General features: G+C 50.0%; 1 protein-coding gene across 3 annotated transcripts in view; it reads right to left on the reverse strand.

The window, feature by feature from the left end:
* Window positions 1-1,373: 1,373 nt before the first annotated feature.
* Window positions 1,374-14,182, reverse strand: part of LOC136577304 (integrin alpha-L-like) — a 40,278-nt gene continuing 27,469 nt past the window's right edge. For all 3 annotated transcript variants that reach the window (XM_066577164.1, XM_066577165.1, XM_066577166.1), the window contains 11 exons: window positions 13,092-13,233; window positions 12,928-13,020; window positions 12,759-12,838; window positions 12,597-12,671; window positions 11,184-11,256; window positions 10,809-10,919; window positions 10,614-10,697; window positions 8,260-8,340; window positions 4,698-4,793; window positions 4,448-4,558; window positions 1,374-1,992 (listed from right to left, as the gene is read on the reverse strand). In XM_066577164.1, coding sequence (XP_066433261.1) covers window positions 1,858-1,992; window positions 4,448-4,558; window positions 4,698-4,793; window positions 8,260-8,340; window positions 10,614-10,697; window positions 10,809-10,919; window positions 11,184-11,256; window positions 12,597-12,671; window positions 12,759-12,838; window positions 12,928-13,020; window positions 13,092-13,233 — 1,081 coding nt within the window. In that variant the 3' untranslated portion in view covers window positions 1,374-1,857. The remainder of the gene's footprint in view (window positions 1,993-4,447; window positions 4,559-4,697; window positions 4,794-8,259; window positions 8,341-10,613; window positions 10,698-10,808; window positions 10,920-11,183; window positions 11,257-12,596; window positions 12,672-12,758; window positions 12,839-12,927; window positions 13,021-13,091; window positions 13,234-14,182) is intronic.

The raw sequence follows: 14,182 nt of genomic DNA on the forward strand, positions 1-14,182 counted from the left end.
CAGTTTCTGAACCTTACAAGGTGGGTCAGAAGGTGTATCTGTCCTCCAGGAACCTAACACTGAAGGTCCCGTCCTTAAAGCTTGCGCCGCGTTTTGTAGGACCTTTTACTATTACGCGTGTTAATAACCCGCTCGCCTACGAACTTGAGTTGCCAGCCACGTAGAAAGTTCATAGGGTTTTCCACAAGTCCTTGTTGAAACCCTTTGTCCCTTTGGTCCCTTCGCCTGGTGGAAGACCCGAGTCGCGGGTCGCCTGGTGGAAGACCCGAGTTATGTGTCATCTAGTGTACTGCAGCGGTGACTCAATAGTTAAAATCAAAAGGCTTCAGTTTGCACGTATCAGAATTGGACCACCACTGATTGACAAGTGGCCTACTCCGATGAGTCATGTTTTCTGCTTCATCGCAGGGATGGACATTGGCATGTCCGGTGAGAAATATCAGAGAACAAATACCCTTCAGCCATTGCTGGAAGAACACTGGTGGCAGCAGCGTTCTGGTCGTGGCGTTCTCTGGGCCGCTCATCATGTGGAAGGCTCTCTGCACCCATCTGGTTATGGATCCATCATTGCAGATCTCGTACTCCCATACATGCTGATTGCCTTTCCTGGGCCAGATGGGATCTTCCAGCAAGATATCACACAGATACGGTGTATCCCCAAAAATAAGACACTGTCTTATATTAAATTTTGCCCCAAAAGAGCACAGCGTCTCTTTTACATTCAGTGATGTCATTCACTGAGTGGCTATGATTGGCTCATTGAGCGTCGGCTGTGATTGGCTGCTGGCGCTCGATTAGCCAATCACAGGGTTTGTTTTGCCGGAGGCGGGGTATTCAAAGCCCGTCACCAGAAAGAAGCTGAGATGGCAGACAGGGAGGACACTGCAGTTTGCCGCAGCGCTGCCGGAGACCATCGGGATGCCGCGGACCAGGTGAGTATTAATTTTTTTTTATTAATGCAGGTTAGCTAGGTCTTATTTTTGAGGGAGGACTTCTATTTCAAGCTTCCCCGAAAACCAGGGTAGGTCTTATTATCGGGGTAGGACCTATTTTCAGGGGAACACAGTACAAATGTCCCACAGTGGTTGGAAGAGTACGAACAAGACCTTCATGTACTTCACGGCCCTGTAATTCCCTCAGAGTTGGACCCCATAAAGCAACTGTGGGACCTCCCCATGGCAACTGTGGGATACAGTCAGCATGGCTCCAGATACCGGAGACCACCTACCAGCACCTTACCGAGTCACCCCGACCCGTCTTGCTGCTGTCCGTGCGGCATACAAGCAGATAATCTGGATATTAGCTAGTGCTCATAATAATGCGACTCCATTCTATATCTAGTCAGAAAGTAAAAAAGAAAGTAAAAAGGAAAATAACGTTCCTGATTCTAGTTTTAATTAGTGAAATAATAAACTGCAGCGATACATCTGTGTACGTATGGAGAATGAACTGCGAACACGACAAACTCTAAGCGGCAAATGATGAGTGCGCTCGGGGGTCTCTACATCATCCTTCATTACGGAGCTCCAGGAATCAACTAGGTGACTAACATCATCCGAGAGAAGTCACAGCCACCGCTTATCTCATAACATACAGGTTCTGACAATGTAATGCATCTAGGGAGGGTTCTAGATCACGGATACAAGGAGCGCTCGGGGTGTCGGGGGTGATGACCCCTGCTCTCATTACAGTAGGGTACAGTGATTGACAAGGGCCACAGGGTCCTGCAGGGGTAGATTGTTCCGGGTGAAACACCTTCTTCCCATCATGTGAGGACTATTATCTGGCTGCTATCAGTGGGATATCAGAACCAGCCAGGGGCTTATTCTCTATACACATCAAACAACTCTCAGATGTTCATGACTCCTGGGGTCCAATGAGTTGTGCAGCGGCTTCAGTAACCTCTCCCTTTGGAGCAGCTAGCAGTTGGGGGTCATCGTGAAGAGGAAGGTCTTCCATCATCCGGTCCTTGTATCTCTTGAAGAAACCGCACTGATGAAAGAGAAGGGGGAAAAAATATAACACATCATACATTAGAATGCAATATAATTATATATTATACACCACAGTCTTACAATCTGTATATATAAAATTGAACGTATGTCTGTCTGTTATGACCCCCCCACGTAGATCATTCGATTTCCATCATTGCCACGAATTCTCTCACTTCCCGATGTTGTAGAAACATGAAATTTGGCACAAGCATTGATTATGTCATAAATAGGAAAAGGTAATGGGTCCCAACTCGATTATTCAATTCTAAGTGCCAAAGAATTAGCGTCCAAATTTTACGTACGGAATGTAATTCTCTCACTTCCTGATATATATAAATGAATGTCTGTCTGTCTGTTTGTCCTTTATGCGCTACTACACCATTCATCCAATTGCCATGAGACTTTGGGAAGTTGCTGAGTACACTCCTGGGAAGGTTACTGGCAAAGTACAACTATCCAACGATAGGTGGGGTGCGTGCGAGCGTCGTCGACAGTTATGCCCCCATCTCAAGCACGAAAGCAAAAGGCATTACGAGCAACGGGATGAGTGTTCAACCACAAAATGATGCATCCCCCGAACGTTTCGCAAGACAATTGCTGGATATTGAGAATGCTGAGGTAAAATGAAAGCTGCGCTGTGATTGGTTGCTATTTCTTATACTGCTGAGGTAACATGAAAGCTGTGCTGTGATTGGTGGCTACTTCTTATACTACTGAGGTTGCATGAAAGCTGTGCTGCGATTCGTTGTTATATATTATACCACTGAGGTAACATGAAAGCTGCGCTGTGATTGGTTGCTATATATTATACCGCTGAGGTAACATGAAAGCTGTGCTGTGATTGGTTGTTATATATTATACCACTGAGGTAACATGAAAGCTGCGCTGTGATTGGTTGCTATATATTATACCGCTGAGGTAACATGAAAGCTGGGCTGTGATTGGTTGCTATCTATTATACTGCTGAGGTAAAATGAATGCTGCGCTATGATTGGTTGCTATTTTTTATATTGCTGAGGCAGAATAAAAGTTGCGCTGTGATTGGTTGTTATTTCTCTTACTGCTGAGGTAACATGAAAGCTGCGCTGTGATTGGTTGTTATATTTTTTTTACTGCTAAGGTAACATGAAAGCTGCGCTGTGATTGGTTGTTATATTTTATACTGCTAAGGTAACATGAAAGCTGCGCTGTGATTGGGTGTTATATATTATAAAGCTGAGGAAACATGTAACTGCGCTGCGATTGGTTGTTATATATTATACCACTGAGGTAACATGAAAGCTGCGCTGTGATTGGTTCTTATATATTATACCGCTGAGGTAACATGAAAGCTGTGCTGTGATTGGTTGTTATATATTATACCACTGAGGTAACATGAAAGCTGTGCTGCGATTGGTTGTTCTATATTATACTGCTGAGGTAACATGAAAGCTGTGCTTGGTTGTTATATATTATACCACTAAGGTAACATGAAAGCTGCGCTGTGATTGGTTGTTATATATTATACCGCTGAGGTAACATGAAAGCTGTGCTGTGATTGGTTGTTATCTAGATATATAAAAACGAATGTATGTCTGTCTTCGCAGCAACGCGCGACGGGTAAGCTAGTATATAATAATACGTCATACACTGGATCTTGATGGTAACCACACTGTCATATAACACATCATGACCCACACCCTGGTATAATGCATCATACACCGCACCCTAGTATAATACATCACAGTTATATAATACAATATAGTAAAATGTCATACACCACACTGCTGTAGGATACGTTATACTAGGCACCCTGCTATAATATATCATACACCGCACTGTCATATAATACATCTATTGGGACTCAAACCCAGGACCACCTGGCTTCCTCCTGACTACTTTCGGGACCAGAATGGCTACTACATCTGCTATTCCTATCCAGCGCAGGTAATACGTTAAAACATCGCACACTGCACCGTTGTATGATACATCTTAATCCGCACCCGGGTGTAACATATCATACACCGCTCACTGGTATAATACATCGCACAGTTATATAATACTATATAGTAAAAGGTCATACACCACACTGCTGTATGATACGTTATACTAGGCAACCTGCTATACTATATCATACACCAAACTGTCATATAATACATCTATCGTGACTAATACCGAGGACCTCCTGGCTTCCTCCTGACTACTCTCTGGTCCAGAATGGCTACTACACCTGCTGCTCCTATCCAGCGCCAGTAAGACCTTAAAACATCGCACACTGCACCGTCATATGATGCATCTTAATCTGCACTCAGGTGTAACATATCATACACCGCACCCTGGTATAATACACTGCCCCATCATATAAAAACACACATCATGCATAGCACCTTTGTATAGAAGAGCAGTCTTGTATGCATGTGCTGTTTGATACATGATATTGCGGTGGTTATTGTGTCATAGACAGAACCTCTCACCTTATAGAGCAGGAATGAGAGGAGTATCAGCGCCATTACCCCTCCGACCGTGCCCCCCACAATGTAAAGTGTGTGATCTGGGGAAACCAGGAGCTCCACTTGTGTCACCAGCTGTAGAAGAAGGAAACAAGGCGTCTCATTATGGAGAGATGTAGCCGCCATCACTGACCGCCGTCTTCTGAACTAAAACATTCTCATCGCAGGAGGAAAGCGGACAGCGAGGAAACATCAGACAGGAGGAGGTAAATACCTGCGCAGCATGAAACGTGCTCCCCATGTCACTGTAATAACGGAGCCCATCGTACTGGATCGTCACTTCACTGCGCATACTGACTGATTCCGCTTTCTGAAAGGCACAAACTATGTCAGCAGCTCTGTCTCTTCACGTGTCATTAATATGTTTAGAGACCCCACAAGAACAAGGATGCAACCAATGCAACAAGCGATGAGTACTCGCAACAAAAAAGTTAAGCAGCGTAGACAACAGGCGGCGCCGGCAGCGTAGACAACAGGCAGCAGCGTAGACAACAGGCAGCGCCGGCAACCAAGACAACAGGCAGCAGCGTAGACAACAGGCGGCAACCGAGACAACAGGCGGCAACCGAGGCAACCGAAGCGGCAGCGTAGACAACAGGCGGCAGCGTAGACAACAGGCGGCAACAGAGACAACAGGCGGCGGCAACAGAGACAACAGGCGGCAACCCGAGACAACAGGCGGCAACCGAGACAACAGGCGGCGGCAACCGAGACAACAGGCGGCGGCGGCAACCGAGACAACAGGCGGCGGCGGCAACAGAGACAACAGGCGGCGGCGGCAACCGAGACAACAGGCGGCGGCGGCAACCGAGACAACAGGCGGCGGCGGCAACCGAGACAACAGGCGGCGGCGGCAACCGAGACAACAGGCGGCAACCGAGACAACAGGCGGCAACCGAGACAACAGGCAGCGGCGGCAACCGAGACAACAGGCGGCGGCAACCGAGACAACAGGCGGCGGCAACAAAGACAACAGGCGGCGCCGGCAACCGAGACAACAGGCGGCAACCGAGACAACAGGCGGCAACCGAGACAACAGGCGGTAACAGAGACAACAGGCGGCAACAGAGACAACAGGCGGCGGCGGCAACAGAGACAACAGGCGGCGGCGGCAACAGAGACAACAGGCGGCGGCAACAGAGACAACAGGCGGCGGCAACAGAGACAACAGGCGGCGGCAACAGAGACAACAGGCGGCAACCCGAGACAACAGGCGGCAACCGAGACAACAGGCGGCGGCAACCGAGACAACAGGCGGCGGCGGCAACCGAGACAACAGGCGGCGGCGGCAACCGAGACAACAGGCGGCGCCGGCAACCGAGACAACAGGCGGCAACCGAGACAACAGGCGGCAACCGAGACAACAGGCGGCAACCGAGACAACAGGCGGCAACCGAGACAACAGGCGGCGGCAACCGAGACAACAGGCGGCGGCAACAGAGACAACAGGCGGCGGCAACAGAGACAACAGGCGGCAACAGAGACAACAGGCGGCAACCGAGACAACAGGCGGCGGCAACAAAGACAACAGGCGGCGGCAACAAAGACAACAGGCGGCGGCGGCAACAAAGACAACAGGCGGCGGCGGCAACAAAGACAACAGGCGGCAACCGAGACAACAGGCGGCAACCGAGACAACAGGCGGTAACAGAGACAACAGGCGGCAACAGAGACAACAGGCGGCGGCGGCAACAGAGACAACAGGCGGCGGCGGCAACAGAGACAACAGGCGGCGGCAACAGAGACAACAGGCGGCGGCAACAGAAACAACAGGCGGCGGCAACAAAGACAACAGGCGGCAACAGAGACAACAGGCGGCGGCAACAGAGACAACAGGCGGCGGCAACAGAGACAACAGGCGGCGGCGGCAACAGAGACAACAGGCGGCGGCAACAGAGACAACAGGAGGCGGCGGCAACAGAGACAACAGGAGGCGGCGGCAACAGAGACAACAGGCGGCGGCAACAAAGACAACAGGCGGCGCCGGCAACCGAGACAACAGGCGGCAACCGAGACAACAGGCGGCAACCGAGACAACAGGCGGTAACAGAGACAACAGGCGGCAACAGAGACAACAGGCGGCGGCGGCAACAGAGACAACAGGCGGCGGCGGCAACAGAGACAACAGGCGGCGGCAACAGAGACAACAGGCGGCGGCGGCAACAGAGACAACAGGCGGCGGCAACAGAGACAACAGGCGGCAACCCGAGACAACAGGCGGCAACCGAGACAACAGGCGGCGGCAACCGAGACAACAGGCGGCGGCGGCAACCGAGACAACAGGCGGCGGCGGCAACCGAGACAACAGGCGGCGGCGGCAACCGAGACAACAGGCGGCGGCGGCAACAGAGACAACAGGCGGCGGCGGCAACCGAGACAACAGGCGGCGGCGGCAACCGAGACAACAGGCGGCGGCAACCGAGACAACAGGCGGCGGCGGCAACCGAGACAACAGGCGGCAACCGAGACAACAGGCGGCAACCGAGACAACAGGCGGCGGCAACCGAGACAACAGGCGGCGGCGGCAACCGAGACAACAGGCGGCGGCGGCAACCGAGACAACAGGCGGCGGCGGCAACCGAGACAACAGGCGGCGGCGGCAACCGAGACAACAGGCGGCGGCAACCGAGACAACAGGCGGCGGCGGCAACCGAGACAACAGGCGGCGGCAACCGAGACAACAGGCGGCGCCGGCAACCGAGACAACAGGCGGCGCCGGCAACCGAGACAACAGGCGGCAACCAAGACAACAGGCGGCAACCGAGACAACAGGCGGCAACCGAGACAACAGGCGGCAACCGAGACAACAGGCGGCGGCAACAGAGACAACAGGCGGCGGCAACAGAGACAACAGGCGGCGGCAACAGAGACAACAGGCGGCAACCGAGACAACAGGCGGCGGCAACAAAGACAACAGGCGGCGGCGGCAACAAAGACAACAGGCGGCGGCGGCAACAAAGACAACAGGCGGCGGCGGCAACAAAGACAACAGGCGGCGGCGGCAACAAAGACAACAGGCGGCGGCAACAAAGACAACAGGCGGCGGCGGCAACAAAGACAACAGGCGGCGGCGGCAACAAAGACAACAGGCGACGGCGGTAACAAAGACAACAGGCGGCGGCGGCAACAAAGACAACAGGCGGCGGCGGCAACAAAGACAACAGGCGGCGGCGGCAACAAAGACAACAGGCGGCGGCGGCAACAAAGACAACAGGCGGCGCCGGCAACAAAGACAACAGGCGGCGCCGGCAACAAAGACAACAGGCGGCGCCGGCAACAAAGACAACAGGCGGCGCCGGCAACAAAGACAACAGGCGGCGCCGGCAACAAAGACAACAGGCGGCGCCGGCAACAAAGACAACAGGCGGCGCCGGCAACAAAGACAACAGGCGGCGCCGGCAACAAAGACAACAGGCGGCGCCGGCAACAAAGACAACAGGCGGCGCCGGCAACAAAGACAACAGGCGGCGCCGGCAACAAAGACAACAGGCGGCGCCGGCAACAAAGACAACAGGCGGCGCCGGCAACAAAGACAACAGGCGGCGCCGGCAACAAAGATGATTTTACTCAGTTGGCATCTGAGTAAAGAAAAAGACAAGCAGTGGGCGCTCATGACAAAGACAACAAGCAGTGCCAATGAAAAAGACAACAAGTGACAGGTATGTACTACATTAGACACATATAAACCTGGAAAGAAAGACGAGATCTTCATGAAGAACATATGTGAACATGTATCACTCATGATGAAGACCACATGTGCCAAGGAGTAATGTTACCTTCCATGGGTTCATTGGCTTCAGCGGTCCAGTGATGTTTATAGTCATCTCACCAGATGTGTTCATAATACAGTGCCATGTCTGCAGACCAGAGACACCAAGAGAAGATTACTAGGACAGCACCGCTCACCCTGTGGCATCACTTCATGACATTACCACCCGGTGACAGCTTTATCTTAAGATGGCAGCAACCCATATCACAAAAGTTGGGACAGAGGTAACGAAAGACTGGAAAAGTAAGTGGTACTAATGAAAAACAGATGGGGGGGGGGGGGGGGTGTCAGTACTAAGTCACATGACTGTATAAAAATAGCATGTCAGAGAGGCCGAGTCTCTTGGAAGCACAGATGATCAGAGGTTCACCAATCTGTAAAAAACTGCATCTACAAATTGTGAAACTATTTCAGAAAATATTCCTCAAAGTAAAATTACACAGATTCTGAATATCCCCCCATCTACAGTACAGAATATCATCAGAAGATTCAGAGAATAGGAGGAATTCATGTGCACAAGAGATAATGGTGACTGTCATATTGGATCTTGGCTTTAGCACATTAACCCCTTCCCTCCCCAGGACGTACCGGTACGTCCTGGGAGCCTGGTACTTCCCGCAACAGGACGTACCGGAACGTCCTGGGGATAGCGCGGGATCACATATGATCCCACAGCGGGAGCTGGCTGCCAGTCACAGCCGGCGTCCCGCTGCCAGTCACAGCCGGTGTCCCGCTGCCAGTCACAGCCGGCGTCCCGCTGCAACAGCGGTGGGACATAGGAGATGCGCCCCCCCCCCCCCCCCCCGCTGTTAACCCCTTCCCTGCCGCGATCTAAGTTGATCGCGGCAGGGAAAGAGTTCACAGAGGGAGCGCGCTCCCTCTGTGTCTCCGGCCGGCTCTCGCGATGTCATCGCGAGAGCCCGGCCTGTCACCATGGCAACAGGCCAGTCACTGGCGTCCTGTATTGCCAATGCCTATGATCGCTGTATAAGCGATAAGGCATGGCAGAGCAGTAGCTCTGCCATGCCTTATGACAGCGATCATAGGCATAGTGCTGCAAGTCCCTCAGAGGGACTCAAATAGTGTAAAAAAAAAAGAACAGAAAAATGTAAAAAAATGAAAAATGTCAAAAAAATGTCAAAAAAACCCTTTATGCTTTTTCTAATATTAGCATAAAAAAAAGGTAAAAAAAAATTAAAACCCCACATATTGGGTATTGACGCGTCCATAACGATGATTATAAAAAGTTGAACACATTTTTTATTTTGTACGGCAAAAAGCGTAACAAAAAACGCTAAAAAACTGAGGCAAAATGCTAATTTTTAGCATTTTGCCTCCCAAAAAATGCAATAAAAGTGATCAAAAAAGCCGTACATTCCCCAAAATGGAACCAACAAAAACCACAGCTCGTCTCGCAAAAAAACAAGCCCTTATAGAGCTCCGTACATAGAAAAATAAAAAAGTTACAGGACTTTGAATGCAGCTATAGAGAAAAAAAAAGATTTCCAAAAAAAAGGGTTTTTATTGCAAAAAAGTGTAAAAACCTAAAAAAATATAAGAATTTTGGTATCGTTGTAACCGTACCGACCCGCAGAAAAAATTTTGTGTGTCATTTATGCTGCATGATTAATGCTGTAAAAAAAATAATAAAATCTATGGCAGAATTGATACGCTTTCTCTCCGTTATCATAAAAAAAAAAAACAATAAAAGTTTTACGATATAGCCTATGTACCCAAATGTGGCACCGATAAAAACTACAGCTCGCCACGCAAAAAACAAGCCCTTATAAGGCCGCATCAACGGAAAAATAAAAAAAGTTATGGCTTTTGAAAAATGGAGATGGAAAAATACCAAAAATCGCTTGGTCCTCAACGCCAAAATAGGCCGTGTCATTAAGGGGTTAAACAAACAAATCCGGCCAAGATGACCCCGGACTGCTGAGCATGTAGAATCCTACATCAGACAAGAATGGGACAACATTCCCCTACCGAAACTCCAGCAATCTGTCTCCTCACTTCCCAGAAGAGGGGATGCTACACAATGGTAGACACGGCCTTGCCCAACTTTTGTGAGATGTGTTGCTGCCAACAATTTCTAAACAAGTTAATTTGGAACAATGTCTCCTTCCCCTCTGATATGTTCTGTTGTGGATACAATCTGATTGGAAGAGATTCCCAACTTTTTTAGAATTCGAGTTGCATAACATCATCCTCCAGTGATAACGTCATACTATGTTCCTACCCCCTATGACATCATAATTAAATTGTCAAGGCCATCCTATGATATTACAACCCCCGACATTGCCATTCCATGTCATTAGCACCTGTGACATCCCAGTAGAACACTAAAGGAGACCTTACCTGGTTTGTAATGGTGTATATTGTCTTCCTTTGGGTCTGGATAGCAGAAGAGTCACTGAATTCAGAGCATTTGACATTCGAGTCCTGAAAAGAAAGAAAGATATCCTAATCTACTAGTGCAACAGCCACAGCAAGGCCGCAGCACGTCACCACTGATAACCACCGGCCACCATCTACATCCTGGTCAACCTTTACCTGAGAGAAGGAGATGAAGAAGTCCCAGCTCACACTCTTCATCCGCGCCTCATACGGAGACACAGAAACTCTGAGGTTTATGGGAGCAGCACGGAGCCCTAAGTTCTGGATCTGAATAAGATAGCAAGGACCACGATACATGGATACTAATTACTGCGACACAATATAATACTAAAGAGTGTGGCACATGAGGGAGATGAGGGGACACTAATGGCTGTTACACATGGAGGAGGGGACACTAATGGCTGTTACACATGGAGGAGGGGACACAAATGACAATAACAAAGGGAGGAGATGAGGGGACAATAATGGCAGTGACACATGGAGGGGGGACACTAATGGCAGTTACAAATGGTTTAATACGTCAGAGGTCACCTGATATCCGTGGGCTGCCGTTGCTCTACTGTCCTGACTGATGAAGGGGACGTGTTTAGTGGACTCTTCCAGGCTGGAGAGAAGAGAAGAGATGACGTGAGGTCATTCTATGATCCGCACCTCATATTACAGTAAGAAGTCACCTCTGACAACCACAAAACCCCAACACGAGGTTCCTGGTCAGTCTGGGCAGCAGGGACACAAAAGGAAGCTCTGGCCCGATCTCCACCTCCCAATGTCCTCAAGATACACGGAGGGGACACCGATGACCATCCCTCTCGCCCATCCACTATGTATAATAGGCGGCTGTCCTTCTTGAAGCACTGTGATATGCCTGCTCCTGGGGGATCCACTGAGCTGTGTACCACAGATTGGATATAGATCAGACACACAGTCTCTATCAGGTATTTCAGGTGAGACCCCCCAGTCCTGCATCCCACATTCCCCCAGGATGCACCTTCATATATATTACAGTCAGCGGATGCTTCACTTAAAGGGGTTCTGTCATTAAAAAAGAAAAATTCTATACTTACCTATTCCTCCCCATCAGTCTACTTACCAGATCTTCACCTTACCCATCTTCTCCTGTCTCCTACAGTCCGAGGGGTAACCTCACCTCCAGCTGGCTGATTCCTCTGCTTCCTATACATTACGTACATTCACAGGCAGTCTCCTTCCTGGCCGGCAATGTGCGCTATGTCACAGTTCACAGCCTAAGAGGGCAAGTGCCGAGCTATCGCAGAGACTGCACATGTGTGATGTCTCTGCAATAGATCAGCATTCCTTTCTAGCCAGTGAACCCTACGTCACAGGGATGTGACCTTCACTGACCTGCAGGAAGAAGAATGCGAGGGATGCTGGCTTCACAACAAGCCGGCTGGCTGGAGGTGTGGTGACTCGGAGGGAAAAGAAGATGGCTTAAGAAGACTGTGGAGGAATAGGTGAGTATAGAATTTTTTTTTTGATGATAAAACCCCTTTAACTGTTTATTCACCTGCTGCAATGTTCCCAATTTCACCAGCTGCAGCTCAGGCTTCTCCGCTGGGCAAGTGGAGGTGAACCCCCAGCACCCGAGGACTCTTGTGCTCCAGGTATTCCTGCCTTGTGACCTCTCTCCTCCTCAGTCATTGCCATTTGAGGCCATACCTGTGAGGGTGCAGCCCCCCCCCCCCTAATAGACATCATGCTTCATCAATTTGGCATTTTTGGTCAGTTTCTTCTGATTTTGAAATTTGGACGTCCAACACGACAGAACAAGATCCCCTGGCCACCACCTCCATGCAGATACCTTGTATATTCTGCAGATTATTACTGCACTGGCCTCTCCGCAGATCTGCAGAGCATTGCAGTGTCCCCCCTAGCTTCAGCCACATATTACTCTATCTGCAGTTCACTGGCACTGGATGTACTTACCTCCGGACAATGATGTGGATTGGATACAACACGGGCACCTCATATTCTGCTCCACTGGAGGTTTGATTTTCATGACTGCAGTTGTCAGAAGACACAGTTACAAACCCTCAGCGCTGAACCCTGACCCCCACGATGACACTGAGTGGAGTCGCTTCCTCTTACCTTGTTACATTGACGGCCAGGAGAATCCGGTCAGGCCAAGACACGTTCGAGACAATGCTGAACATGATCTGGATAACAGCCTGCGGAGCAGAGAGGATAAGGAGTCACTACTGGGGCCCCAACTTCTACCCCGTGGCCCCCCATGACTCCCTGTCCCACCCTGTCTCACCCAGACTCCCCGCTTAAGAGATGGGTGGCTGACATTACACATCAGTATCTGCTCCTTGAAGTCTCCACACACCAGAGAGATCCGGTAAGAGGCCTGACGGCAGGAGGAGAGCGTGGTTAGTGTCATGTATTAATACCCTCCACACATTACACAACCTGTCGCACCTCTGTGACATTAGCTTTACGGAAAGACAACCCATCCGGAACACCAACAGTCAGTCTGGTCTGATGAGCCTTCATATCCATGTTGTGCAGGCTAAGGAACATGGAGAACGAGGCACCATCCTGCACCACCAGGGGCGAATGCCTGAAACATAGGGAAGAAGTCACAAGATGCATCAATCACAGTGCAAGGCGGCCCCTCCATCTATCTGGGAAGACTTGGAGCCCCACTAAAGTGAGCACAGGGCCCTCCAACTCCACAGTACCTATTTATCTGCTACACAGGTACCAGCTGGTGACCACTGGTGTCCGCCAGCTATTCTCTAACCCTTGCACTGCTGAGTACAGAGCTATCCTGGGCTCCCTCCCCGACTATTGTGGGAGGACTCAGGGTAATTGGTGTGTAATAACACCCGGCTCCCTTGTCATCATAGCAGATTCTCCAGCTTCCACGCTTCCTTACATCCCTTCCCCATTTGTTGCGTTTCGCATGTGCAAAGTCACCTTTTGAACAGCTTTAGTGATGAGGGACCCACTCGTCACACCCTATCGCTCACGGTAGAACAAAAACATAAGCCCTATACCTTTTTTCTCCCAAGTGGGCTAAATTGGCTTCTGCCCCATTGGGGTTTTTTGCCTTCCTCTGGATAAACAAAGGGGGGTGGAAACTGGCTGAACTAGATGGACATTGTCTCCCTTCAGCCTAACATACTCTGTTACCTTCAAACACAAACCTACCATCCCCAGCAAGATGCAAGAGACGGAACTCAAAATTGTTTCTGTCTGGTACAGGATGCCCTCCCACCCGCACACCTTCATGCCTTCTGTGTCCCCACTATTTGGCGATGTGGAAGAGAACAAGGTACCACGTTACATATATTTTGGGACTGTCCAATACCAACAGATTTTTGGTCTGAGGTGTGGGGCATTACCTTCAGATTCACAAACTTCATTCTACCTAAATCGCCCACACAGTTTCTCTTGCACCTCAGTGATGTCCTACTGTCTACCTATAAATGCTTAGTGGTATTGTTAATGCAGCAAGAGTCTGTATCCTGAATCCATGGTGACAAACCACCTATCTCACTATGGTT

Source organism: Eleutherodactylus coqui, chromosome 8 (assembly GCF_035609145.1).
Source record: "Eleutherodactylus coqui strain aEleCoq1 chromosome 8, aEleCoq1.hap1, whole genome shotgun sequence".
Classification (NCBI taxonomy): domain Eukaryota; kingdom Metazoa; phylum Chordata; class Amphibia; order Anura; family Eleutherodactylidae; genus Eleutherodactylus; species Eleutherodactylus coqui.